The sequence below is a fragment of the Sturnira hondurensis genome, unplaced genomic scaffold (assembly GCF_014824575.4).
Source record: "Sturnira hondurensis isolate 20B ecotype Veracruz unplaced genomic scaffold, ASM1482457v3 Scaffold0014302, whole genome shotgun sequence".
Lineage (NCBI taxonomy): Eukaryota > Metazoa > Chordata > Mammalia > Chiroptera > Phyllostomidae > Sturnira > Sturnira hondurensis.
The window spans coordinates 269,803-297,682 of record NW_028086933.1 but is presented as its reverse complement, the minus strand read 5'-3'; the positions used below and the strand labels follow the sequence as shown (position 1 = coordinate 297,682).

At 40.1% G+C, this 27,880-nt stretch overlaps 1 protein-coding gene across 4 annotated transcripts in view; it reads right to left on the bottom strand.

The window, feature by feature from the left end:
- The window catches only part of DNAJC12 (DnaJ heat shock protein family (Hsp40) member C12), a 54,804-nt gene extending 34,058 nt beyond the window's left edge, over positions 1 to 20,746 (bottom strand). Inside the window, exons 1-3 of one of the 4 annotated variants that reach the window (XM_037062675.1) lie at positions 20,528 to 20,746; positions 18,401 to 18,515; positions 15,605 to 15,711 (exon numbers count right to left, since the gene is read on the bottom strand). In XM_037062675.1, the coding sequence (XP_036918570.1) occupies positions 15,605 to 15,682 (78 nt within the window). In that variant the 5' untranslated portion in view covers positions 15,683 to 15,711; positions 18,401 to 18,515; positions 20,528 to 20,746. Of the gene's footprint in view, positions 1 to 15,604; positions 15,712 to 15,799; positions 15,819 to 18,400; positions 18,516 to 19,982; positions 20,001 to 20,527 lie in introns of those variants that run through there. The other 3 variants (XM_037062676.1, XM_037062678.1, XM_037062677.1) reach the window with 3 other exon arrangements.
- Positions 20,747 to 27,880: the final 7,134 nt, after the last annotated feature.

The following is a 27,880-nucleotide window of genomic DNA, read 5'->3' as shown; positions in this document are numbered from 1 at the left end:
ATTCCACTACCAAATAACAGCTTGGTTAGAGATTGTGACTGGGAAAACAGAATCTTCAGCCCAAACTAGAATTATATTTGAAGGCCATCTATGCTTTGACTTGATTTCACTCACCCATCTGATCCTTATTATCAGTAATAATCAAGACTTGGCTTTATTAATCATAATTGCAACGACAACATAAGACAACAGTGGTTATGTGGCTCTGGAATCTGATTGCTTCATTCTAAATCCCAGTTCTATCTGAGATTTGAGGCACGTTATATAATTTCTAATTGCCAAGGTTTCCTCATATTTACATTACACAAATCATATAAGTAGGGCATTTAACACAAAGCCTGATTATAGTCAAAGCTCAATAATAGTAGCTAATTATTAAATGTCAGTGGTTAAGTAACTTGTCTGAAGCCATTTATCTAGTTACTTAAAAAGCTAAGTTTTTTTGTTAAGTAAGCAGTTGGACTTCAAATCCAAACATCGTTTCCACTGTTTTATCCAGCTGAATTCTTCAGGCTCAGGGACCCAATTAATAAAAGCAAATTACCTCTCGTTTGAGAATTGAGTTCTTGAGCAGTTCAGCTCAATACTGCCATAAGATTCATGGGAGGAAAAACATATGTTTATCAGCTCCATGTCATTCTTAATCAGTTCTTATAAAAAAGTTCTTCACTTGTATCATCAGTCAGACTGTATTACACATGCATATGTATAAAGCCCAGACTAATAACTTTATTCTTTTCCTTGTTAAGCTTCTACTGAGGACTTCATGGAATAATGGGAAGGGACAGACTTCCTGTTAAGAACTGTAATCAATTGTTTCTTCTTCCTGGGTGGTCCCTTTAACCATCAGACACCAAAATTTGCTTATATAACAAAGAAAAATTGAGAATAAGTTGTTTTTCAAATTTAAAATATTAAATATTTACATATCTTGGGGGATTTTAATAACATACATGGATAAAATCATATCTATCTATCAAAGGTAGAAATTTGGGGTTTTATTTTTACTGTTTCATTTTTTGATTCCTATCCCATTAGGAAACATTTTAGTATTAGCCCTTGGAAGCAAATGTGTCAAAATGGTTAATTTTTGCCCTGGCTGGTGTAGCTCAGTGGATTGAGTGCAGGCCTGTGAACCACATGATGGCGGTTCGACTCCCAGTCAGGGCACACACCTGGGTTGCCGGCCAGTTCCCAGCAAGGGGACTCATGAGGGGCAACCATACATTGATATTTCTCTCCCTCTCCCCTTCCTTCCCCTCTAAAGATAAATAAATAAAACCTTTTAAAAATGGTTAATTTTCAGTAGTGCTGATTTGCACAATTGTTAGTTTCTTCTTTATATCTTCTATATTTTGCCAATTTCGTATTTTAAAAATTAAGAATAGTCCATATATGCCTTTCATTACTTTTCATTGTTTTCTGGTCACAAAGTTCATCACAAATAGTTCTGTTTAAACTAACTAGTAAAGTGGTTAGTTTGCCTTGGACACATTCCATTAATATCAATCTCTTCGGCATCCCCACTCCACGTGCCCACTGGCAAGCGCAAGCCATGGGCAGCTGGCCCTCGATTTCAAGGTCCACTGAATCCTGACTTTCTGATCCCATGTCCAGTGGTCTGAAAAACTGCCTATCCTGTTGGCCAGTAAACACGCAAAAACGTTCAATTTTACTTGTACTCAAATAAATCAAAACACCAAAGGAATGATAATGACCAGTATTACTGAAGGCACAAAGAACTGATGGTTTTCATGCTCCCCTCGTGCAAATGCCTTGAAAAGCAATTGGGATATATATTTCTTTCATACCCTTTACTCTAACAATTCCAGTTCAAAGAATTGGTCTAAGGAGATTATCAGAGGTGGGAAAAGAATTTAGTTATAAGACAGTTCATGCTATACATTGTAAACAAAAACCTATGTGTCCATAAGATATTTGTTAAAGGTAACTATAATATAGCCATAAGCTGGAAAATGTTGCAGTCACTAAAAAATCATTTTGTTGCCCTGACCAGTGTGGCTCAGTTGACTAAGCATCAGCTTATAAAGCAAAAGGTTGCTGGTTCTTTCCCAGTCAGGGCACATGCCTGGGTTGTGGGTTCAGGGGCACTTACAAAAGGCAACCTATCTATGTTTCTCTCTCACACTGATGTTCCTCCTTCTTTCTCCCTCCTTTCCCCTCTCTCTAAATATGAAAAAATAAAATCTTGTAAAAGATCTTCTTGTAGTAGAAAACTTTTAAAAATTGGACATAATTTATATATTGCATTTCTATAAGAAAAGGTAAGCTACAAATATTTTGTCCAGTATAAATCCATATTTTTACCTCAAAAGAAATGATGTAATATATAATTACAATAATAATAATAATAGCTAAAATTTATTGAGACTTACTATGTCCCAAGCATTGCTCTAAGCATTTTTAGATACAGCATTTTTTTTATTCCCACAACAACTCTCTGAGGTGGTACTATTATTATTCCCATTTTGCAAATTAGGAAACCAGACATAGAAAAGGTAAATAATTTTCCCAAGGCCATACAGCTAGTAAGTGGCCAGGATTTGAGTTCAAGCAGTCTGATTTCATACATATAAATAAACACATATACATATATACACATGTATGCACGTATTTATTTACATAATACATAGATCTAGCATATGTACATGCACACATAATTGGCATGCATACATCATAGACCCAAATATTAAGTGTGTAGGTTAACATTTTTCTTTGTGCTCTCCTTATACTCTATATTTCTTTATCATATATACATTAATCTTTGAAATTAAGTTTTAAAACTTACATTCTCCATATCCTATTAGCACAATATTTTGATCTGCGCCACAGAACACTCTAGTATGCAATAGGGACTAATCTGATTTCCCCTTGGACAGATCTTGTCTAGCTTTCCCTGGTCACACAAATGCCCACTGTCTCTCCCTCCAAGCATCTAAATTTTGACCTCGTAAAGTCATTTCAAGCCCCATGTCTTCTCTCAAGTCTTTTCAGATATTCTCTCTTCAATTCTTATTGCACTTGTAGACAGTACCACATAATACAGCACTTATATGTTCTCAAACTGTTTCCATGTATTAGCTTTGGCTCCTCACCTGGATGTTAAGTTCCTTATATATTCACACCATGGCTTACCTTTTTATTTTGTTTTATTTTGTTTTGCCCACACACACCCCATTGCTTCTAGTACTGGCCTGATGTTGTTACTGAACAAGGGATCAAGGTGGATATGATATACTATTACCGATAGGACCCCCCAATAGGTTCACTTGTCCGCAATGCCAGAGATTTGTGAAAAGGAAAGAAAATATTTATTTAAAGCTAGACAGACTTAAAGTAGTGACCTTGTTACGGGAAGAACTCAGGCCGAACACTGGAGGAAACGAAGTGGTTCCTTTATTTACACATGTGGACCCAGAGGAGGCAGTCTCCAAATTCTGGGCCCCGAGCAGCAGGGGAGCAGTTACTTTTATAGGGTAAAAAGGTTGCTGGTTCATTATTTCTGGTGCAAAAGCGACAAGCAGCTCACAGAAGCAAAAAGGAGCAGAGGGTTATCTCTGGCACACAGGCAACGAGCAGTTTACAGAAGCAAGAGGCAAAAAAACCAACTCATTCTCTGGGTGCTGTGCTATGTTTTAAAGTGGCTGCCAGTTTCCTCTAACATTCCCCCCTTTTGATGCTATATGCCATTATTGGCTACTTTAGCATCAACATATAGTTGGCTGTCATCTTGGCTTCCAGATTTCAGTAAGTTTTGGTACCTATATTGGTATTGTTAGAGGGCAAGGACCTTTGCTGTGGCTCATCTAGTCACCGTGGCCTCTAGAGTTTGGGCTGTGGTTCACAATATGCAGGGCCCAAAGTTTATTGCTAGGAAGATAATGACTAGGGGTCCTACTAAGGGAAGTAGCCACGGGAACTAGGCTTGAGTATCTAACTCCCAAATCCCCTAATTCTAATTTTCTATTTCTTTGGCATGGCAGTTCATGTTTCCTTTGATTTCTTTAACTTTCTTTGCTACAATCCCTGACTGATTTACAAAGTAGCAACATTCTTCTCCTAGAAACATACAGGTCCCCCCATTTTTGGCAGTGAGGAGATCTAGGGCCTGCCAGTTCTGGAGGGTGACTTCTGCTAGGGAGTTAATCTGCTGTTGGATTGTAGTCTCAGCAGACCTGTCTACCAGGGGCCCATGAGGCTGACACTCCTGGCTCTGGTACCCTAAACTTCCGACTATAATGCCTGTGTGGTATAGCCTTCCTTCCAGGTTCAAGTCCCCCCTGCCCCTACACAGTCTGGGGGTACAGAGGTGCTTGACATGAAATCTCTTGGAGCAAAATACTAGTTACTATGCGGCCTCTTATTCTTACTCTTTTTCCTGGTGTGCTCCATTTGCATACTGGGGCTATGATAGGGGCTGAGCAAGCTAAGCAAAACATATTAAGTATCCAAAAGTACAGACAATATAGAGGTAGGCTACCCCAAGAGCGGCCTGCTCTCCAGAACTCCATCCCAGGGAGTTACTGTTACTAGTCCAATTCTTAGGATTGCTGAGAAGACGTCAATGGGGGTCAAGAATTCTCAGGAACAACGGTCCATCCACTAGAGTCCCCATCAGTGGCTGGTTTTCTTCTTAACTTCAGGGTGGGCAGCTTTGGCGACAGTGGTTTTGGATCTCTGTCAGCCCTCTGGTCCCCAGGGTCTGCTGCTGCCTTGGCTCAGCTGTAGTGGATCCAAGGCATGATTCCTGCAACCATAAGGGTGGCTGGGGTAGTTAATATGACTAAATGAGGCCCTGTCCATGTGGGTTGGAGGGGCTCTTTGCCAATGAAGGTCAAGATAGCTGGTGGCCTACTGTAAACTAGCTTGAACGGTGTGTACCCAGTGGGGTTCGGGGCATTCTGAACTCTGAACAGCACTAAGGGTAACAGGTCAGGCCAGGATAGGTTGGTCTCTTGGTGAAATTTGGCCTGTGTCTCTGTCAGAGTCCGATCCATGGGTTCTACTTTTCCTGAACTCTGGGGGGAGTAGGCAGTGCGCAATTTCTAATTAATTTTTAACTGAGTTGCGAGTTCCTGGATCACCTTGGCTATAAAGGCGGGTCCAATATCACTCCCTATAGTGGTGGGCAGTCCAAACCTTGGAATTATCTGGATTTTCCAGGGGCTGGTCTTGCAAGTCAGGCCAGCTGGCATGGGTTCAGTATGTCTTCTTGTAGGTATTTACGGATGACCTCTGCAATGCCTCTCCTGGCCTCTCTAGAAATGGAGTATTGGTGGACCTGTTTCAGGTGGGCTCTTGGTTTTGTGAGAAGTCCTGCCCTAGGAGTGGTACAGGGCATTCTGGCAGGTATAGGAACTCATGTTTTATTTGGTGGCTTCAAGTTTGACAGTTTGAGCCTGGAAGAATTGTTTGGAGCTACTAGGCCGTCCTGCGGCTCTGACTATGGAGATTTCACAACCCAACAGTGGTGCACTGGGTGTAGTCACCACCAAGCATTCTGCCCCGGTGTCCGTTATAAACGGGTGTTTGGCCCCCTACTGTCACTTTGACCACGAGTTCACAGGGGCTGAGATTCAGTGAACTCAGTCCCCCCTAGTCTGAGTCTAAGCCAGCCCGGCTGAGGACTGTAGGTGCCTGTGACCCCGGTCTTTGTCACCCGCCGGTCAGCCTTCCCTTTTTTTTTATTGGGGCACTCTCTTTTCCAGTGCCCTCTCTTTTTTGCAATAGGTGCACTGGTCTAGGTCTACGCTCTGGTGTGCCAGTCTGGTGTGGAGCCAATCACCAATTATCTTTCTCAGACGGCTGTTTCCCCCCTTCTTTGGTCAGCCTCTTCTGGCTCAGTAGGGGGCTACCAAGAGCAGCTACCAGGAGAGCTGCCTTCTGTTTCATCCTCTGCTGGGCCTCTCGCTGTCGCCTCTTCTCTGTTGTTGGAGACCTTATTAGCGACTTCCATTAGTTGGGGATGGGTCCACATGATGGATTCTGTGAGGTACATCAGGGCCTGCAGAAGAGTCTCCGAAGCACTCGGGGAGGCAGATTGATAAGTGGCTCTTCCTCCGGCTCTCCTCTGAAAATGGGGGGGAGGCGTGTTTCTCTGGACTGGGTGACTAAAATGCGGGATCGCGCCGCTTTTTGCCTACCACCAGCCTTTTTTACCATCTCAGGCTTCTGACCTGCACACCACCGGAGCCATGACGGCACGTCCTGCACTAATTCCTACCATCCGTTGATGTAAGTGTACTGATCTGGGTGTCCTGGCTTGCCTGGGACTCTTAGGTGTACTGCCTAATTATCTCTAAGTTCAGGGTTCCCTCAGGGGGCCAACCTACCCCAAATGTTGGCCACGCTGATGTACAGAAAGTTTCTAATTGGTCTCGAGTCATGCTTGGGTCCTGGCCCCGAAACTGATCAAAGTTCTGCAACATGAAGAACTTTGCAGTCAAGTGTTGTTGAGGGGCCTGTTCCCACAATGTTCCTCCCACAACGGCGCAGGCCAACAAAGGGATGGGGTTGTCAGTTCCACCTGCCTGGCCTCTCCTCCCCCGAGGGACTTGCGTTTGTCTTAGCTAAGGCTGCCAGGTTAGAGTAGAGTCCAGGTTACTTCCAGCTGTTATGCCACATGACAGACTGAGGAACCGCAGGTTGGGGCCCACTCTTGCTCTGCAGGTTTTCACCCACGGAGCCAAAACTGTCACTCACACAAACACACACACAAACATCCGCAAGTTTAATACAGTCCCACTGGAGTAGGACTGCCATTTTATTAGGGTTTCCCCTACCTAATGGGGATACGTTTCCCCTACCTTGTGGCCAATTGGACAGTTTGACAAGTGATCAGGCTGTCCTTCCACCACAAGGGGTGGGTCTAGTCTCGGGCCCTCTCCCCAGGGCACTTACCAGTCCTAAGGCTGTGCAGCTCCCCAATCTGGACCGGTTCACTCCCTCTCCAGCCCGGGTAGACAGTGGGCCTTGCTGGCAGCCAACCTCGGAGTCCAGGATGGGTGAGGACCCGAAACAACCGGGGCGCACACTTTCCCTCCATCACAGGGCTCCACGGAGCGCCTATGGCCACCTCACCAGAGGCAATTGCCTGCCCATGTGAGTCGTTTCCCGGTCAGGGAACCAAAATGTTACAGGAAGAACTCAGGCCAAACACTGGAGGAAGCGAAGCGGTTCCTTTATTTACACATGTGGACCCAGAGGAGGCAGTATCCAAATTCTGGACCCCGAGCAGCAGGGGAGCAGTTACTTTTATGGGGTAAAAAGGTTGCTGGTTCATTATTTCTGGTGCAAAAACGACAAGCAGCTCACAGAAGCAAAAAGGAGCGGAGCGTTATCTCCGGCGTGCAGGCAACAAGCAGTTTATAGAAGCAAGAGCCAAAAAAACCAACTCATTCTCTGGGTGCTGTGCTATGTTTTAAAATGGCTGCCAATTTCCTCTACCAACCTAATGTCTTCATTAAAATATCAAAGTCCTTCAGTATACTCACAGACACACAGAGTGCTTCCTTCTCCCTCTGCCCTAATTTGGGGTACTGTATCTCAGGAAAAGAAGTAGATTCAGGCTCCCAACACCATCAGCTGTGTCATCAGCCAGGATTAAATGGGTTAATCAGTATCCATCTTTTCAATTCAATTAGTCTCCTCTGCAAAACCACATGGTTCTCCCCTCCACCAGAGCTACAGGGGTCTTCACTCTGGCAAAACCACGTGATTCTCCTTGGCCAAGCTGCGAGGGGGTCCCCATTCTGCCAAGACTGCACAGTTCTCCCCCAGGAAGGCTGCAGGGGGTGGGAGAACTGCAGGGGTTTTTCCAAGAACTGCCAAAGCTGAGTGGCAGTTCTCTGCTAAAGCTGTGTGGCGATTCTCCCTCACGTGTGTGGAAGTCCCCACTCTGGCCAAAGCCACGTGGTTCTCTCTTTAATGGCTGCCGTCTCTTGGTTTAAATCCCCAAGCCAATCTTCTTCTACAGCCCCATTTCTGATTCCTCCCACAATCAGCTACACTTGCCAGCACTCTCATATCCTTCCAGCTTTACTGGGCTTCCATAGTGGGTCTGGGCAGGTGTGGCCCCACGGTGTGAAGTTAATCACCTCCAAGCTCTCAGGCAGGTGCTGTAACCAGGGGGAGTTGTCTCCCAGTTCTGTCTTGGATGGAAGTCACCTCCATCCTCCTGGCTCAAAGCATGGCCACAGCTATTTAACATAGCTATGCAACCAGTTAAAGGCTATAAATATGTTAAATGACCATGCCAGAGGTTAGCTGCAAACCTGTTGCTAGGCAAAACAGCTCTCCCTGTTCCTGCTCCATGTGTCCCTTTCCCCAACTCACACCTGTGGGGAGAAGGGGTGACGATATCTTATATATCTTTCTAATATTTCCTGGACACCTTGAGTTGTGGACCCCATTCCAAATCCCTATTTGGGGTCCCTCTCTTGGCTGAGCTGTAACAATGTCAGGTGTTGAATATATACTTGATTAAAGATTTGCAGATGTTCTTCAAATAACATGACTGTGGAATAATAGGAGCTTTCTAAAAATTGTGATCTATTCACTAAAAAAAATGAACTGATTCTAGTGATGAAAATTTATATGCTACAGAATATACTACAGCCTTTTAAAACTCATTTTAATAAATGGGTTAATCAGTATCCATCTTTTCAATTCAATTAGTTTGAAACTGCATTTTCCACACAAAACTCCAGATATTAGACATATCCATGAAATAAATTCCATGAGAGATCATCCTACATCACTGTAATCAAATGATAATTAATTAAAGCATGAGCTAAAAAAAAACTGAGCCACAGAATATATAATAATAGTACTGAGTTGTAACCCATAAAATACAATAACTAATAATCCACAATGACAAAAATAGTTAAATAAATGAATAAAGATGAGAGAAGGGATGACTTTTTTTAGGAGAATTCCAAACAATAAATGTAAAACAAATGAGGAAAATAGAAAGTCACCATTAAGCAAACACATTAGCACTAACTGTTACAAGCAAGATTTGTCAAAGGATGCTAAAATCAATAGGTGAACGTTTGAGGAGAAACACTATAGTCTCAAAGAATCTTCACCAATGTATTTGTTCATTACAAAAGGGAAAATAGTAACCCTGCAGTGGAAAAACCTGGCAGAAGAAACCTGATGGACATCACCCTAACCAAGTGATCAAGGTCAATAAGAAATACCAGAATCAGGAGTTCTGGTGAAAATGGAGGCATAGGTGGAAACCCTTCACTTCCTCTAAGAATCAAAAGGAGGATAACAACGAATCTAAAATGAATAAACAACTGAAATCACCAGAAAATCAAACTGCATGGAACCAACAACCAAGGAATTAAAGGCAAAACTAACCAGAACAACTAGACCAGTAAGGCGACAGACCACATGGGCCAACTCAGAAAAGCCACCGTGAGGTGGACTGTGTGAAAGGGGCTGGCTGGAGGAGAAACTGAGACTCAGAGTTGACTGTGGACTACGCTGTTTGCCACGGCAGGAGAAACTCCCAGTTTCACACGAGAGTCCATTGGAAAGTGCACTGGGGACAGGCAGGCAAGCTGCATCGTTCCCTCCTTGGCCCCTCCCCTATAAGCAGTACCACAGCAGGACAAAGAGGGTTGCTTTGCCCAGGTCAATACCTAAGGATATAGGGAACCTACCTCCATGGAACAGCAAATGTAACCCAGCCCTATCGGAAAACCAGTAAGTGCAAGTCAGCACACAGGAAGCCAAACCCACAGATCAGCTTTCCTGTGGGAAACCAGGCCCGCATTATACCTAGGCTGCTTTGAGGCTTGCTTTTGCTAAAACTCTCTCACCCTGAGTTGAAACAGAAATGCTTACTGCATATCTTTAAAGTAACTTCCTGAAGTCTGTGCTAACTAATTCTCCCAAAGACAGAGTATAACCAGACCAATCACTTATTGTTCCCTTGCATTTGCAACATTTTTTCCTTGTTAATCTCTAAGAAGTAATCAGTCACACCCTTTCCTTTGTTATCTGTAAAAAGTAATCACCTAAAGCAAACCTAAGCATGATGAATGAGAACCTTCTTTGATGTATGCTATTAGAAAGCCAATAAAAGCCCACCCAGGCAAGGGTTGAGGTGCTCTCTCTCTCTCAGGGAGTAGCCGAGCTGTCCCTTTCTCTCCAAAGGACTTCTGTAGTCCGTGTGAATTTGTTCGTTGCATCCACAACACCATGCACTCTGCTGGCCAGAGTCTGCATATAAGGCCCTGCCCCCTTACAACTCATCAGGTGAGCCAAGACAAAGAAATATGGCCCAAATAAAGAACAAAGCAAAATCTCAGAAAGAGAACTAAGTAATGAGCAGATAGATAACCTATCTGATGGAGAATTTAAAGCCCTGGTAGCAAAAATGCTCACAAAACTGATTGAGCTTGGTGGAAAAATCAAAAAACAAATAAAGGATACCCAAAGTGAAATAAAGCAAAATATTCAGGAAACCAATGGTGACAGGAAGGAAACCGGGAGTCAAAGCAATGATTTAGAACAAAAGAAAAAATAAACGTCCAAATGGAACAGAATGAAGAAACAAGAATTCAAAAAAAAAGTGAAGAGAGTCTTATAAACCTCTGGGACAACTTGAAACATTCCAATATCCAAATATAGGTGTGCCAGAAAGAGAAGAATAACAGCAAGAAATTGAAAACTTATTTGAACAAATAATGGAGGGAAACTTCCCCAATTTGGCTAAGGAAATAGACTTCCAGGAAGTCCAGGAAGTCCAGAGAGTCCTAAAGAAGTTGGACCAAAGAGGAACACACCAAGGCATATCATCATCAAGTTATCCAAGATTAAAGATAAAGAGAGAATCCTAAAAAAGGCAAGGAGAAAGGAGAAAGTTACCTACAAAGGACTTCCCATCAGACTGTCAGCGGATTTCTCAAAAGAAACCTTGCAGGCAAGAAGGGGCTGGAAAGAACTATTCAAAGTCCTGAAAGGCAAAGACCTACATCCAAGATTACTCTATCCAGCAAAGCTTTCATTTAGAATGGAAGGGCAGATAAAGTGCCTCCCAGATAAGGTCAAGTTAAAGGAGTTCATCATCACCAAGCTATTATTATATGAAATGTTAAAGGGACTTATCAAAGAAAAATATCATAACTATGAACAGTAAAATGACATCAATCTCACAACTATCAACAAATGAATCTAAAAGAAAATAACAGTGAAAACAAAATCTAAGCAAACAACCAGAACAGGAACAGAACTAGAGAAATGGACATCACATAGAGAGATTTCAGTGGGGAGAAGAAAGGGAGGAGTAGCAGGGAAAAGGTATAGGGAAGAAGAAGCTTAATCAGGAGGCATAAAATAGATGGGGGGAGATAAAAATGGTATAGGAAACAGAGGACTCGAAGAACTTTTATGTACAACCCATGGACATGAACTAAGGTGGGAGAAATGCTGGAGGGTTGGGGAGCAGGGTAGAGGGGGATGAAAGGAGAAAAACTGGGAAAACTGTAAGAGCATGATCAACAAAAAGTACTTTAAAAAAAACAAAGAGCCCTGGCTGGTGTAGCTCAGTGGATTGAGCGCAGACCTGCAAACCAGGCGAACGCGGTTCGATTCCCAGTCAGGGCACATGCCTAGGTTGTAGGCCAGTTCCTGACAGGGGACACACCAGAGGCAACCATACATTGATATTTCTCTCCCTCTCTCCTTCCCTTCCCCTCTAAAGAAAAATAAATAAAATCTTAAAAAAAAAAACAAAGAAAGAAATATAAGACCACCCTGGCTGGTGTGGCTCAGTGGATTGAGCACCAGCTTGCAAACCAAAGGGTCGCCAGTTCAATTCGCAGTCAGAGCACATGCCTGGGTTGCAGGCCAGGCTGGGCCCCCAGCAGGGGTGCATGAGAGTCAACCACACAGTGATGTTTCGCTCCTTCTCTTCCTCCTTCCCTCACCCTTGACACGATACACTGAGAAAGACACTATACCACTTCTGCAGTGTTCTTTCCCAATACATACATATAACCTCAATCTAATCAAAAGATGAGACCAGACAAGTCAAAATTATGGGGCATTCTACAAAATAACTGACCTTATGCTTCGAGGTATCCCAGTCACGAAAGACAAGGAAGGTATAAGAAATCATCATCTTGGAAGAAACAAAGGGAACAGAATAACTAAGGGTAAAAAGGACCCTGGCTTAGATCTTGGAAGAGAAAAAGAGCATTAGTAGAAAAATTGATGAAACTGGAATGAGACCTATACCTTAGATCAACAGTGGACTAATAGGTTCACAGGCTAAATCTGGCCCCACCACCTGTTTTCTTAATAAAGTTTTATTAAAAGACAGCCATGGTCATTCATTTGTATATTATCTATAGCGACTTTCTGGCAATGGCAGAGCTGAATAATTGTGGCAGAGACCATAAGTCTTGCAGTCTAAAATATTTGCTATCTCAGGGCCAGCAACACAATGAGAAAAGCCAGACGCCTGGGTTTTAGAAGGTACACTTTCTCTCTCAGGTTTCTGCACTTGCTCAACTCTGAAAGTTACTGCCTTCTCAAAGTGTTTATTGTAAGTACCCTGCTTGCCTCCTCTTAGTCCTGACCCTGGCTGGTCCTTTACGCACAGACACACAAATGCTTGCTGGCTCCTGGTTGAGTTAATACTCTTTTACCAATGTTAATTTTCTGATTTTGATCAATGCACTACCATTAAGTGTGATGTTAACATCAAGGGAAGTTGAATGATTTATATACAGAAACTGTCTGTATTACTTTTGCAATTTTTTCTGTAAGTCAAAAATTATTCCAATAGGCATAACAAAATTTTTAGAGTAGTGAAACTACTCTATATGACACTACAATGGTAAATAAGTGTCATTATACAAGTGTCATTTGTCCAAACCCAAAGAATATACAAACCCAAGAATGAATCATAGTGTAAACTAAGGACTTTGGGTAATTATGATGTATCAATGGAGACTCATTGGTTGTAACAAATACATTACTCTTGTGGGGATGTTGACAGTGGGGGAGGCTATGCATGAAAGGGAAGAGGGGGTATATGGGAAACCTCTGTACCTTCTACCCAGTTTTTCTATGAGCCTAAAACGGTACTTAACAAATCTATTAAAATCATTCTTAAATAAAATGTTAAATAATGAGAATGTTTTAAAATCATGTGAATTATAGAATAAGGATCAATTTACCACATTCCAAGTATTACTGTGAGACCAAAACAACACCCACAACACAAAAACAACTTACTTTGTGCCGTGCGCCGTGCTCAGCACTTGCTGTTGTACGCCATGTCTCCCTTAATCCCCACAACAACCCTATGAGATGGGTGCTATTTCATCCCCATTGCAGATTAGGAAACCAAGGCATAGAAAAGTTAAGTAATCTTCCCAAGGTTGCACAGCTAGTAATTGGTAAGATTTAAACCTAGGTGGTCTAAGGTCAAGAAGAACTAGAAAAAAATGTGCTTTCCTTTATGAGTTTATGTTCAATATTCAAGTCCATGAAACTTTGAAGTCAAGAAGTATTCTTATCATTACTGTAAAATGGTGAACAAATATTAAAAATCAAATAAAATCCACACCAGAAAGAATGCCTTACACCACTAGTGTGTGGTGTCTGCATCAGTAAGAACTTGAGAAGATTTATAGCATGTGTCTTCTGTGTCAAATCTAATGTAGGAAGGAAAAGTTAACTAATTTGGATGCAAACTTTGGTAAATGTTTTTGAAATGGGTGGGGGGTAGTATGTTGTTTTCTACTCAATAGCATGGAAATCCTCTCATAGTTTAAACATGTCATTTAATTAATTCCTAACATAGGCTGTAAATTGTAAGTACTAAGGCAAAAGAATTATGTGTCTCAACTCAGTTACTCTAAGAGTAAAAATATCAAGTGGATTTGAAATTATAAATGCTAAATTGTTTTTGGATAGAGCAGTTATCATCAATTTTTTAGAGCATCAAATCAATAAATATTTGAAGTAAAGCCAATACAAATCAAGTAAAGAGAATATCACACTAAATACTCAAAAATGGCATAAAAAATTTTTAAGTATGAAGGTTGCCTCTTGCACGTGCCCCATCTGCACCCCATCGGAGGACAAAACCTACAACCCAGATGTGTGTCCTGACTGGGAATCAGCAACATTTGACTTTGTGAGATGACACCCACCAACTGAGCCACACCAGTCAGGGCTGTTCCTTTGATTTTAAATAGTTTCTTCAAAAATTACTTGGCAATAGCAGAATCCAAGGTGTGAATAACACATATGGTAAAATGGTAATAAACTTTCTCAATTGCTATAAGCAAAAATCACTACCAAAGTAAACAAGAGTAACATATTATCCTAAAGGAGAAATATGCACCTAAAAGAGCATTATAACCTGGTATGTGTGTGTGTGTGTATAACTACAAGGTACCTAAGACAAACTCCTCAGAGTGATGATAAAGATTTTAATTCTTTGTGTCCAATATCACATTCTATTCTCCAGAGTACATTTTATTACTAAATTCCAGCCATATAAAACAAAGATAAATAGAAAGATATTTTGCTCTAAAATATTCTAATATTAATAGCTATACTTTAATAATCACATAAAATAGATTTAAAAACATATAATTATAAAACATAAAATATGAATATATTTAATAATTTAGTTGAAATATATTTCATATTCATCTCAACAGTATTTAAAATATTGAAAACTGGAAATAAATAAAATATTTAACAATAACAATAATCAATTATAGTACAACAGAATTATGCAATCATTATAATACATATGAAGAATGTTTCATAGCATGGAGAAACCCTTGTTTTAATGTTAGTGGGTAAAAAGCAGAAATCTATAAGTACATGTATCTTCCCAAACATGTCCTCAAAAATATGTATAGAAAAAAGGCTGAAGATTAATATATCAAACATTAATAGTGTTACCCTTGGGAGGCAGAATTGTATATGAGTTTTTCATAATTCAAAAAACTTTTATAACCTTTATCATTGTCTATGGGGACATTTAAAACCTTATTCCATTATAAATCAAGTGAATATATACAGAATTTTCACATGTTTTATGTAAGAAGCCACCCTTTTAACAAGTAATTTTTCTCACACAATTTGAAATAGTAACATAAGAGGATGCTTCCTGGCTTGTATAATTAAGCTGCTCACATAAAAGTACATATTTTAGTAAAACATTTTGAAAGTACTAATTACTAGATAATTACATTTCACCTCAGTTACAATGTAAATTATGATAATAAAGCTATAGATTCTATATGCTATGAAACACAGCCAACAGCAATCACAACAAAATATTAAATATCTATTTTTAATATATTTGAAATAGTGTCTATGGTCATGTACCAGAAGTGTTCATAAATTTGCAAGAGGACATTATTCAAGTAAAGACCCAAAGCACTTTAAATCCTTAACTTTCTCTGAGCCAAAAGTGCTTTAAAATAATATAAGATTAGGATTTTAGACAATGTGACTAACATTTTAAAGTTAAAATCTTAAACAAAACTTGAAATACCATTGTGAAAAAGAACAGCATTATTCGTTGTCTTACCGAAGACAGTTCATCACATCCCAGTAGCGTATAGTAATCTTCATTATCTTCCAATCTGTAATTCAGTATTGCGTCCATTTAGATCACTAAATCAGCTCTTCTTGACCCTGAAACAAGAGGCACAATGAGCTTCGAATGAACAAGAAAAGCCTTTTTAAATCTGGTCTACAGCAGCATATTCCAAACTGCACTAACCAAATTTGAGACTGGACACAGCCAATACACCAGATGTCACCCAAGATCTGTGTAAACTACCTTCCATTGGCTCTTTACAGGAAAAAAAAAAATAGACCTCATACTTAACTGTTGCAGTGCTACATGGGATTTGTAGTTTGAGTTTATATAAGTGATTTAGATGAACTTTTCCTCTTATAGATAACAAAGGCTGCCCATTTTTACATACTCCTCAAGTGAGTCATCTCCTATATATTTTTCCCTCTTTTTAGGTGACAAAGAAAATTTGAGGCAATATGCTAAAATCTTAGGATTTGTTCATATGAGTAATGGGTGGTTTTTTAAGTGCTTAGAATATTTAGGAATTTTTTAAAGAGTTGGAGTAGAAAGAAATTAACTAGGGAAGCAAATTTTCACTAATTCGATCATTCATTCGTTCAACAGATATTTGTTATGGACTGATTTTGTTCCCAGCACGAATGTAGGAAAAGTATGGTAAACAAGTCTGGGTTCTTAGGGAGCTTACATTCTGACAGGCTGAGGCAAACAAGAAACATGCAAACATTTGAATGGTAAAAGAACACAGGAAGGTGAGGAGAACTATATGGGGACAGGATGGATTTGTGTGTCACTTCTCTTGGGTTGGCTCGCTCCAGTTTCAGGAGTGTGTCTGGCCTGGAGAGTGGGTGCAGGGAATCTGCGTTTCAGCTCACTCTGGCTCAAGGAAATGCAGGTGAGGTCTAGGATTTAGAGGAGAAAGTGAGTAGTGAAGTATACAAAATTGTAACTGCCTTAACTCTCTAAATTCCTCCATAAATTATCATCTTGGAAAAAATACTTTTTCATTGAGCCCACCTATATACATCTTTTTAAAGGTTTATTTCTGAAGAGAAATAAAGCACTGAAACACCAATTTTACTAATCCTTCATTATATATCCTCTCTTACTAAAAGCTCTGTATGGACTTCACACCAGTCAGAATGGCCATCATAAACAAATGAACAAGTGCTGGAGAGGTTGTGAATAAAAGGAAACCCTAGTGCACTGTTGGTGGGAATGCAGATTGGTGCAGCCACTGTGAAAAACAGTACAGAATTTCCTCAGGAAACTAATAATGAAACTGCCTTTTGACCCAGCAATTCCACTGCTGGGAATATACCCTAAGAACCCTGAAACACCAATTCAAAAGAACCTATGCACCCCGATGTTCATAGCAGCACAATTTACAATAGCCAAGTGCTGGAAGCAAGCATCCTAAGTGCCCATCAGTAAATGAATGGATTAGAAAACTATGATACATTTACACAACGGAATTCTACGCAGCAGAAAGAAAGAAGGAAATCCTCCGCTTCGCAATATCATGGATAGATCTGGAGAGCATTATGCTAAGTGAAACAAGCCAGGTGGTAAGAGACATATACCATATGATCTCACCTGTAAGTGGAACCTAATCAACAAAACAAATAAGCAAAATATAACCAGAGACACAGAAATAAAGAACAAACTGACAGTAACCAGAGGAGAGGGAGGAGAGGGATAATGTGGGAAAATAGGGGCAGGACCATCAAAGGACATGTATAAAGGACATATGGACAAACCCAAAGCGGGTATGTTTGAGGGTGGGAGTTGGGGATGGGTGGGGCGGGGGGAGGGCATGGTAGTGGGAAAATGGAGACAACTTGAACAATAAAAAAAATTATAAAAATTAAATTAAATTAAAAGTTCTGTATGGAATTTTAAAATAAAGTAAATAATTTTGTTTTACAAACTTCACATTCTTCGAGACATTTGGAGACCTCCTTGGGTATCACAAAATCCTAACCAAAATAACTAGACATGCTCTTAAAATGATATAAAGTTATTGCTATGGAAAACAGGATGCTGATTCTTCAAACAATTAAACATGTAATTACTACATGATCCAGCAATTTCACTTCTCAGTATATACTCAAAAGATTTGAATGCAGGGATTTGAACGGACTTCTGTATACCCATATTCATAACATCATTAATCATAGCCAGAAGGTACAAGCAACCCAGTGTCCACTGACAGAGGACTAGATCAAGTGGGATACATACATACAATGGAATACTATTCAGCCTTATCAAGGAAGGGAATTTTGACACATGCTAAAACACAGATGACCCTGGAAGATGTTAAGTGAAATAAGGCAGACACAAAAGGACAAATTCAGTAGGACTCTACTTATGTGAGTTACCTAGAGGAGTGAAATTCATACAGAGAAAAAATTCCAGGGGTTGCGGGGAAGGGTCAAATGAGGAGTTAGTACTTAATGGGCATGAAGTTTCAGTTTGGAAAAATGAGAAAAGTTCTGAAAAATGAATGGTAGTGATGGTTGTGCAACAGTGTGAATGTACTTGATGCCAATGAATTGTGCACTTAAAAGAGTTAAAATGATAAATTTTATGATATATATATATATATAACTTTTTACCACAATAAAAAAGTGATGTAAATTTCTTCAAACATGAGACAACCTTGACCAGAAATAAAAAGTATTGCTCCTTTACTCTCCATCTTGAGAGCCGTCAGAACAATGCTCTAATGTTGTTCTGAAGAGCAAAAAGAAAATTACAAAAAGAATTTTGGTAAATACTTACTCATGTTTTATTGTATCAAATGCAACTTGAGGCTCCTTTTCCTGAACCACCATGCTCTCATACTCTCCAGTATACCATATAGTCATTGAGGGTGATGTGGAAACATATTTAATGCCTGAGAAATGTTCACATTTTGTTAGAAAACAGTATGTACCATGTAAAAATTCACTGAGCACTGAGACCTGTGCATGTTACTGAGTATAAGTTATTATATCATCAAATTTATCTCAATTTAAAAAGTAAAAAATATAAAATTTTACAAGTAGGTATGGTGTGATTCTGTAAATTTACATTGTATGCTTATTTATAAAATATGAGAAAGTATATACACCAAAATAGATCAGTTGTCACTAGATAATGAGGTCACGGGTGATCTAGATTTTATTCTTTTTACTTACCTACATTTGCTAAGATGTACATATATTATTCTTATAATAAGAAAAAAGAAGCAATAAAAAAACAAGAAAGTAAAAACTGTAAAATGTCAAACTCCACATAACAATTTATTTACTGAAAGAAATGAATCCAGCCATCGCAAACTTCCCCCTCTCCTGGGGGTCTTGGCCACTGTCCCGGCTGACTGGTTGATGCAGCTGTTGAGTCTTTGGGATGACTCCTTGCTTACAGGAATCACAGTGCAATGGACACAATGCTGAACTCTGACCCTTGTTCCTTGAGTAGGAATATGCTTTAGTCACCACAGCTCCCATATTAGTGAATTAAGTTGGTTGAGAATATAAAATTAATTCAAATGAATGTTACCACATTACATAATCAAATGCTAAATTGTGTGGTTTTGAGGAAAAAGCTAAACCATTGAAGCTTTCTCATAAAATGAAAAGAAAGAGGAAGAGGCAACACGCATAAGCTGTCTTAGAAAGATGAAAATGTCCATAGCCAGTTCAGGCAAAGGTGTGGAAAGCGACCTTACGGCAGAGTGAGTTCGAGAGAAAAGCCTGTAAGTCTAGAATGATGACGAGACCTGGGCCAGCATGTGGAGAGGGAGCCTTGGCGACCAGGCAGGCGACACCGAGCACATACGGGGGCAACGGGGAACTACTGTAGCTCCTTGAGCATGTGAGTAACAAGTTGTAAGTGGAGCTTTAAAAAGATTAATCCAGTGGCCACGTACTTTTGGAAAGAAAGCAGGAAAACAGTGATGAATACGGTTAAACTACTAATTTGAGAGTTAGGCCCACTTTTTTTTTTTTTGAATGGGCACTACCTGCACATAGTAGAAAATTTTAAACATATAAAAGAGTAGGCAAGGAAGGTAAGTGTCCTTCCACCATTGGTCCTCCCACCACCAGTTTTCTCTCCTAGTGAAAACCACTGGTAACAGTGTCTTATGTCTGCAGATTCATTTTAAACACTTACATAACTATATATGTATATATGCATTTGCATGCATATACATATCACAAGTTGTTCATGTACCGGAGAAGCAAAATTTCTAATGTTTGATATTATCCAATGTTAACGCAGAAATGACCAAGAACTTTCACACATGTTGGAAGAGAATGTAAATTGGTCCAATCTGGCAACTTGGTGGTATTTATCAACTTTTATAGAGCATATATACCTCGTTGCCTGGGCAATTTTTTTCTCTACGAATTTACCCAGAGGATTTACACCAAAGCAATCAGTGCCAACAAAAAAAAAAAATGCAAACAACTAAAATGTCCCTCAGTGGGTTCAGAAGAGAGTAGTGGATGAATGAATAAACTATGGTATCTGTGGAATGAAAATGGATGATCAAATGAAAAAGGAAGGCTGAGGAGAGTATTATGACATTTTCTCTGCGTACTTTTTTTCGTATCGCGTACCTTTGCACCTATTTTTTTTCTTTAAGAAGCAGTTAAGCGTTTTCCTTTTAAGGGTGGGAGCTGGGCAGGTAGGTGCAGAAGGGAGGCTTTTAGTTTCCGTTTATACTTTTGGGAACTGTATGAAGTCAGTGTAGTCAGCCCACCACTTTTGCCTTCTTTATGCTTTTTAGTATTTTAAAACAGCACGTGTCATCTGTTTTATTTACATATGTTTTTTTACTAAAAAAAAACCTTAAGACATACCACAAAACAGGTGGCAGAAATCAAGTGAAATTTTTAACAAAGTTACAACTTTTCATACCTCAAGAGAGACGAGTCAGACACACAATCTCCGGAAGCCTCCTGCACCCAGGCCTACAACTCCCAGGAGGCATCGCGGGAAAGACTTGAAGGGGCGACTCAAGACGTTTCAGCTACTTCCGGCCTCCAGGAAACGTCCCTCCGGAGGTACTTTTTAAAAAGGATCGCTACATCAATGCTCTGGTAGACTTTGAGGAGGAAGAAAGACAAACGAAAAGTAGAAAGGCCAGGAGTTAAGAGTCTACAAGTCCCACATGCTCGGGGCGAGGACAGCAGTTAAACAGCCCCTAGGTGGGCTCCGTGCGGCCTCAGAGTCCAAAGCGTGCCGATCTTCTGCCCCTGGCTTCCATATTTCTGTCTTGTTTTCCTTTAAAGTTCATCGAAACCGAGCTTCCAAGAAGTTAAGCCCAAGCTTCAGAAGTTGCCCACAACCATTATTCCTGAGAGAACGCAACACGGCCCCGGCTCCCTGCGCAGGGATCCTGGAAACTTTGTTGTGCGCTAACTAGTTAACGCACTAGTTAGTGGTTATTCACACATAACCACTAACTCTCAGTGCCCACTCAAAATCTACTGCTCGTTCCAGCATAAGATCTGGGGGAAAGAAAGTGGGGTTGGCCAGGACTTTAGCCTCGCTTATGTTTCATCCTCTCCCTGGCTGGCAGAGCAAACCAGCGTTCTGAAACGCGAACAGGGTGCGTTTAAATAGTTTTTCTGTTAAGCAGACACAATAAAATTTGTAAATGATTCTTTAAAGGCTATGGAAACATTGCTTTGAAGTTTTAGTCAAGTGCAATAATAAATGCTAGTAATGCCATTGTTAATAATAATGTATCAGTAATGGGGATTGTTATGTGTGGGGGCCCAGGAGAACTCTGAGTTCAATTTTACTGTGACCTAAAAAACAAAAATAAAGTCCATTAATTCAAAAAAACAATAACAACAACAGGCAGTATAATAACTACTATTATCGAGCTCCTATTGTGTAACAGTGGTAAAGCTAGGATATGAACTTTGCTGTATGTGACTCCAAAAGCCCATAGTGAAGGAAATGCATGAAAATACCACATCAGATTACCTAGTCAGAAGTTTGGCATATTAGAAAATGCACTTGACAATGCCATTAGGAAACCAGATTTCTGTATTAGCCCTCCACAGGTCCTTGATGAACCACACTTTCCTGATCTGTGAAGGAAGATATCAATCCAGAGTAATCTTTAAGGTGCACACGAATCACCTGGTGATCTGGTTAAGGTGCAATTTTTGCTCTAGGATGTCTGGGTGAGGTCCGAGATTCTGCATGTCTGACAAATCCCCAGGTGAAGCCCCTGTTGATTCAGGGACCACACTTGGAATAGCAAAGGGTGAGATGACCTGTGAGATCTTTTTCTTCTTTCAAGCTCTCATATTTTTACAGTGGATCATTCTTTCCCCCTCTGACCGTAGCTCCTTTATTCTCAAAGAAATATTAAAGGATCTTTCAAAATTGAGTGACCAAAGTTTCCTATCTGAAGCCAAAAACTGAAAAATGACTAAACTATGATATAGTAGTTTAGTCATTATGCCTCTGAAAAGATAGATACACAAGAAAAAATAAAATTAGTTGCCTTCAAGGAGGGCCCAAGTACATAAATGGGAGGGAAATTTTACTGTACTTTTTTTAAAAAAATAACAAATACCATAGACCAGGTGGCTTATACACAACAGATATTTCTTTCTCCCAGTTCTGGAGGCTGAATGTCTGAGATCAGGGTGCACCATGGTCATGTGACTTCTCATTGTAACATCACATAGAGGAAGGGGCTCAGAAGCTCTGTTGGGCCTCTGTATATATATATTTTTTAAATTATGCTATTACAGTCATCCCATTTTTTCTACCTTTTATTCCCCTCTGCCCTGCACCCCCCTCCCACCACAATTCTCCCCTCACCTTAGTTTATGTCCATGGGTCAAACATAGGAGTTCTTTGGCTTCTCCATTTCCTATGCTATTCTTAACCTTCCCCTGTCTATTTTGCACCTACCAGTTATGCTGTTTATTCCCTGTACCTTTTGCCCATTCTCCCACCTCCCCTCCCCCTCCCCACTGATAACCCTCCATGTGATCTCTATTTCTGTGAATCTGTTCCTGTTCTAGTTGTTTGCTTAGTTCATTTTGGTTTTGGGCTTTTTAGGTTCAGTTGTTGATAGTTGTGAGTTTGTTGTCATTTTACTATTCATAGTTTTTGATTATCTTCTTTTTCTTAGCTAACTCCAACATTTCATATAATACGGGCTTGGTGATGATGAACTCCTTTAACTTGACCTCATCTGGGAAGCACTTTATCTGCCCTTCCATTCAAAATGATAGCTTTGCTGGATAGAGTACTTTTGGACGGAGGTCCTTGCCTTTCATGACTTTGAATATTTCTTTCCAGCCCCTTCTTGCCTGCAAGATTTCTTTTGAGAAATCAACTGACAGTCTTATGTGAACTCCTTTGCAGGTAACGGTTTCCTTTTTTCTTACTGCTTTTAAGATTCTCTCCTTATCTTTAATCTTGGGTAATGTAATTATGATGTGGTTTGGTGTGTTCCTCCTTGGGTCCAACTTCTTTGGGACTCTCTGAGCTTCCTGGACTTCCTGGAAGTCTATTTCCTTTGCCAGATTTGGGAAGTTCTTCATTCTTTTTTTTTTTTAAATAAGTTTTCAATTTCTTGTTCTTCCTCTTCTCCTTCTGGCACCCCTATGATTCAGATGTTGGAAAGTTTAAAGTTACCTGGAGGTTCCTGATATGCTCCTCATTCTTGTTTCTTCATTCTGTTCTGGTTGAATGTTTGCGCCTGCCATCTGGTCTAAATCGTTAACTTGAATCCTGGTTTCTTTCCCTTCACTGTTGGTTACCTGTATATTTCATGTTCATCACCAATATTGGCCTGAAGTTTTCTTTCTTTGTTGTGTCTTTATCTGGTTTTAGGATTAGGATGATACTGGCTTCATAAAAAGAGTTTGAGAGTCTTCCATCATTTTGGATTTTTTGGAATAGTCTGTGAAGGATAGGGGTTAGCTTTTCCTTAAATGCTTTGTAGAATTCTCCTGTGAAACCATCTGGTCCAGGGCTTTTGTGTGTTGGGAGTTTTTTGATTACTGCTTCAATTTCACCAGCTGTTATTGGTCTGTTCAGGCTTTCCACTGCTTCTTCATTGAGTTTTGGAAGATTATATTTTTCTAGAAATTTGTCCATTTCACCTAGGTTTTCAAATTTCTTGGCATACAATCCTTCATAGTAGTTTCTTACAATGTGATTACTTGTGTTCTGAACTCTGCATCTGAGAAGCTGGCTATCTCCTCATCACCTAGTTCTATTTTTGGAGTTTTGATCTGTTCTTCGGGGTGTATTTTTTTGTCTTGGTGCACTTGTTAAGTAGTAATGGGCAGAGCCTTAGGTATTCAACAAAGTGGAGCAACACATGTTGCTGCATTGTAGCACTGGATGGCAGGGAGGGGTCTGAGAGGGAACAATGCCACTTGCCAGGCTTTGGGCCAGCTTTCAGTCACTTTCTCCTTCACCCAAAAGCAAATTTCACCCTTCTGGTATGTATTCCCAAGTGGGTGGGTTTGTATACATTCTAGGACCCTGTGTGTCTCTCCAATGAACTCTTCTGTGAGGCTGGGAGTTTTTCCCACTGCTGCAATCCCCACAGATTTTAATAGTCAGAGGTTTTGGGGCTTTATTTCCTTGTGCTGGAACCCTGGGTTGCTTGGTCTCTCGCTCCCCAGTTGTTCCTCCAATTTATCCACATGCAAATTGGCAAGGCAGCGGCTGGCAGACTGGGCAGTCCCATATTTGTGTAATTTGATGCCTTCTAAATTTCTACTGTGTATTTTCTATAGGAGAGGGAAAAGGGATAATAGGGGGAAAGCCATCAAGGAACATGTATAAAGGACACATGGACAAAGCTAAAAGGGGTAGATTCAAGGGTGGGAGGTGGGAATGGGTAGGGGGAGCATGGTGGGGTAAAAATGGAGACAACTATACTTGAACAACAATAAAATAAATAAATAATATTTCTTTTTTTTTTTCGACAGCATGGTGGACCTAGAGGGGATTATGCTAAATCCCCTAGTGAAATAAGTCAGTGTGAGACAAATACCATATGATTTTACTTATATGTGGAAGGTAAAGAACCATAGAAATGAACAAACAGAACAAAAACAGATAAAAAGAACAGACTTATGCTTGCCAGAGGGGAGGGGTTTGGAGGGACTGCTTGAAAAAAGTGAAGAGATTGAGAAGTACAGATTGGTAGTTATAAAATAGTCATGGGGATGTAAAGTACAGGCTAGGGAATATAGTCAATAATATTGTAATGACTATGTATGGTGCCAGGTGGGTCTGGAAATATCAGAGGAGATACTTTCTAAAGGACATGATTGTCTAACCACTATGCTATACAACTGAAACTAATACAAAATAATATGGAATGTAAACTGTAATAAAAAACATCAAAATGTTTTATTTATTTTTAATATATTTTGTTGATTATGCTATTACAGTTGCCCCACTCCCTCCCCCTTTATATCCCTCCACCCTACACACCCCCTCCCACCAGCATTCCCCAGCCCTTAGTACCTATAAGTTCTTTGGCTTCTCCATTTTCTATACTATTCTTAACTTCCCCCTGTCTATTTTGTACCTACCATTTATGCTTCTTGTTCCCTGTATCTTTTCCCCTCCCCCTCCCTGCTGATAACCCTCCATGTGATCTCCATTTCTGTGATTCTGTTCCTGTTGTAGTTGTTTGCTTACTTTGTTTTTGTTCTTGTTTTATGGTCAGTTGTTGATAGTTGTGAGTTGTCATTTTGCTGTTCATATTTTTGATCATCTTCATTTTCTTAGCTAAGTCCCTTTAACATTTCATATAATAAATGCTCTTAAAAACAAAAAAAATGCTTTTTGTTTTTAAATTTGTTGTCTTTCTTTTGGTTGTGCAAGGAGGCACAGTATATCTACCTACCTAAAATGTTTTAAAAATAATAATTCATTTTGAATCATAGAAAAATGGTTAAGTTGCTATTTGTTAGTAAAGGAATAAGCCCAGTTACTACTTTGTGTCTTTTATTACTATAACAGTTTTAAACAGAATGAAATTCTTTGAACAGCCATTTGATTATGTTCAGGAAACAAGCACTTACATATCTCCCTGACATTTCAGCTTTTTTCCCTCTTCTCAAAAAAGAATTGCAGTAGAGTATGTTAGTAAGATGAAAATAAATAAAGGGAAACTCATTCAAATTGGAGTCAGGAAGCCACAAAGGGAGGGCTTCCATGTATTGCTCATACCAGTCATTGCACTTACCTAACCAGCACCAGCAGCTTATACAATTCATAGGAAGAGGAAGACCCCTCCCTATTTGTCTCAGTAACGATCAGCTGACCATCTTCTTTCCTCAGCAATACTAATTGCTTGCTCCCAGTAAGAAAGTGCCACAGCCTCAAACTCTCATTCCCCACCAATGACCGCTTGTTCAAGACAACCCTCCCCAATTTTCTCCTGGAACTCAAAGCTGGCTTCCCTTTTCTCTCTGGACTTGCCAACGGTTTACCACAGTTTGCATTGCAGGACTATTCATAGTCCTGAATTGCAATTCCTCTGCTCTTCCCAAATAAGTTCAACTGCTGCTTTAATAATTTTTGCTGTTTAATTCTTATGGTTGACAGCAATATAGTCCAATCAGATACAATGGTAGCTTTTGGGTAACTTAAGGGTATGAAATTGAACTAAATCATCATGAAATAACTTGTGGTGTGAGATCTGTGATTCTCCTGATCATGGCTGGGTAGCTCAGTTGGTTAGAGTGTCATCCTAATATACGAAGGTTGCAGGCACATACAAGAAGCAATTAATCAATGCATAAGTAAGTGGAACAACAAATCTCTCTCTCAAATTAATCATTTCTTATTTTTTTAAATATATTTTATTGATTACGGTATTACAGTTGTCCCATTCCCCCCTTCACTCCCCTCCACCCTGCACACCTCTCCCCCACTATTCCTCCCCCTTTAGTTTATGTCCATGTCTCACAAGTTCTTTAGATTCTATATTTCCCATACTATTCTTGCCCTCCCCCTATCTGTTTTCTACCTACTGTCTATGCTATTTATTCTCTGTACCTTCTCCTCCCTTCTCCTCCTCCCACTCCCCTGTGGCTAACCCTCCATGTGATCTCCATTTCTATGGTTCCGCTCCTGATCTAGCTGTCCTCTTAGATTGCTTTTGTTTTAAATGTGGTTGTTAATAACTGTGAGTTTTCTGTCCTTTCACTGTTCATATTTTTTATCTTCTTTTTCTTAGATAAGTCCCTTTAACATTTCCTATAAGGGCTTGGTGATGATGAACTCCTTGAATTTGACCTTATCTGAGAAGCATTTTATCTGTCCTTCCATTCTAAATGAAAGCTTTGCTGGACAGAGCAATCTTGGATGTAGGTCATTGGATTGACCTGTAAGGTCTCTTTTGAGAAATCAACTGACAGTCTGATGGGAACTCCTTTGTAGGTGACTGTCCCCTTATCTCTTGCTGCTTCCAGGATTCTCTCCTTCACTTTAATCTTGGCTAATGTAATGATGATGTGCCTTGGTGTGTTCCTTCTTGGGTCCAACTTCTTTGGGACTCTCTGAGCTTCCTGGATTTCCTGGAAGTCTATTTCCTTTGCCAGACTGGGGAAGTTCTCCTTTATTATTTGTTCAAACAAGTTTTCCACTCATGGCTGTTCTTCTTCCCCTTCTGGTACCCCTATAATTCATATGTTGGAATGTTTAAAGATGTCCTGGAGGTTCCTAAGCCTCTCATTTTTTTGAGTTGTCTCTTCATTCTTTTCTGTTAGGTCATTTTTTTCTTCCTTCTGGTCCACTCCCTTGATTTGAGTCCCAGTTTCCTTTCCATCACTATTGGTTTCCTATGCATTTCCCTTCATTTCAATTAGTTTAGCCTTCATTTGTTCCTCTAATTTGTGACTAAAATCAACCAATTCTGTGAGCATCCTGATCACCAGTATTTTGAACTGTGCATCTGAAAGTTTGGCTATTTCTTGGTCACTTAGAATTATAGGCTCTGGGGCTTTGAGCTGTTCTTGAGTCATAATGTTTGGTCTGTTTGCACCTGTTATGTATGAGGGGCGGAGCCTTAGGTGTTCACCAGGGTGGGGCGACCCAGTTGCTGGGTTGTGATGCTGTATATGGGGGCGGGGTCAGAGAGGGAGAAAAAATGGTGCTTTACTCTACTGTGCTCCCTCTCAGATCTCTGTCCCCTCTGTGGCTTCCCACAAGCAAATTGGGCCCCTCTGGTGCTGGTTCCCAGATGTGTGGGCCCATGCA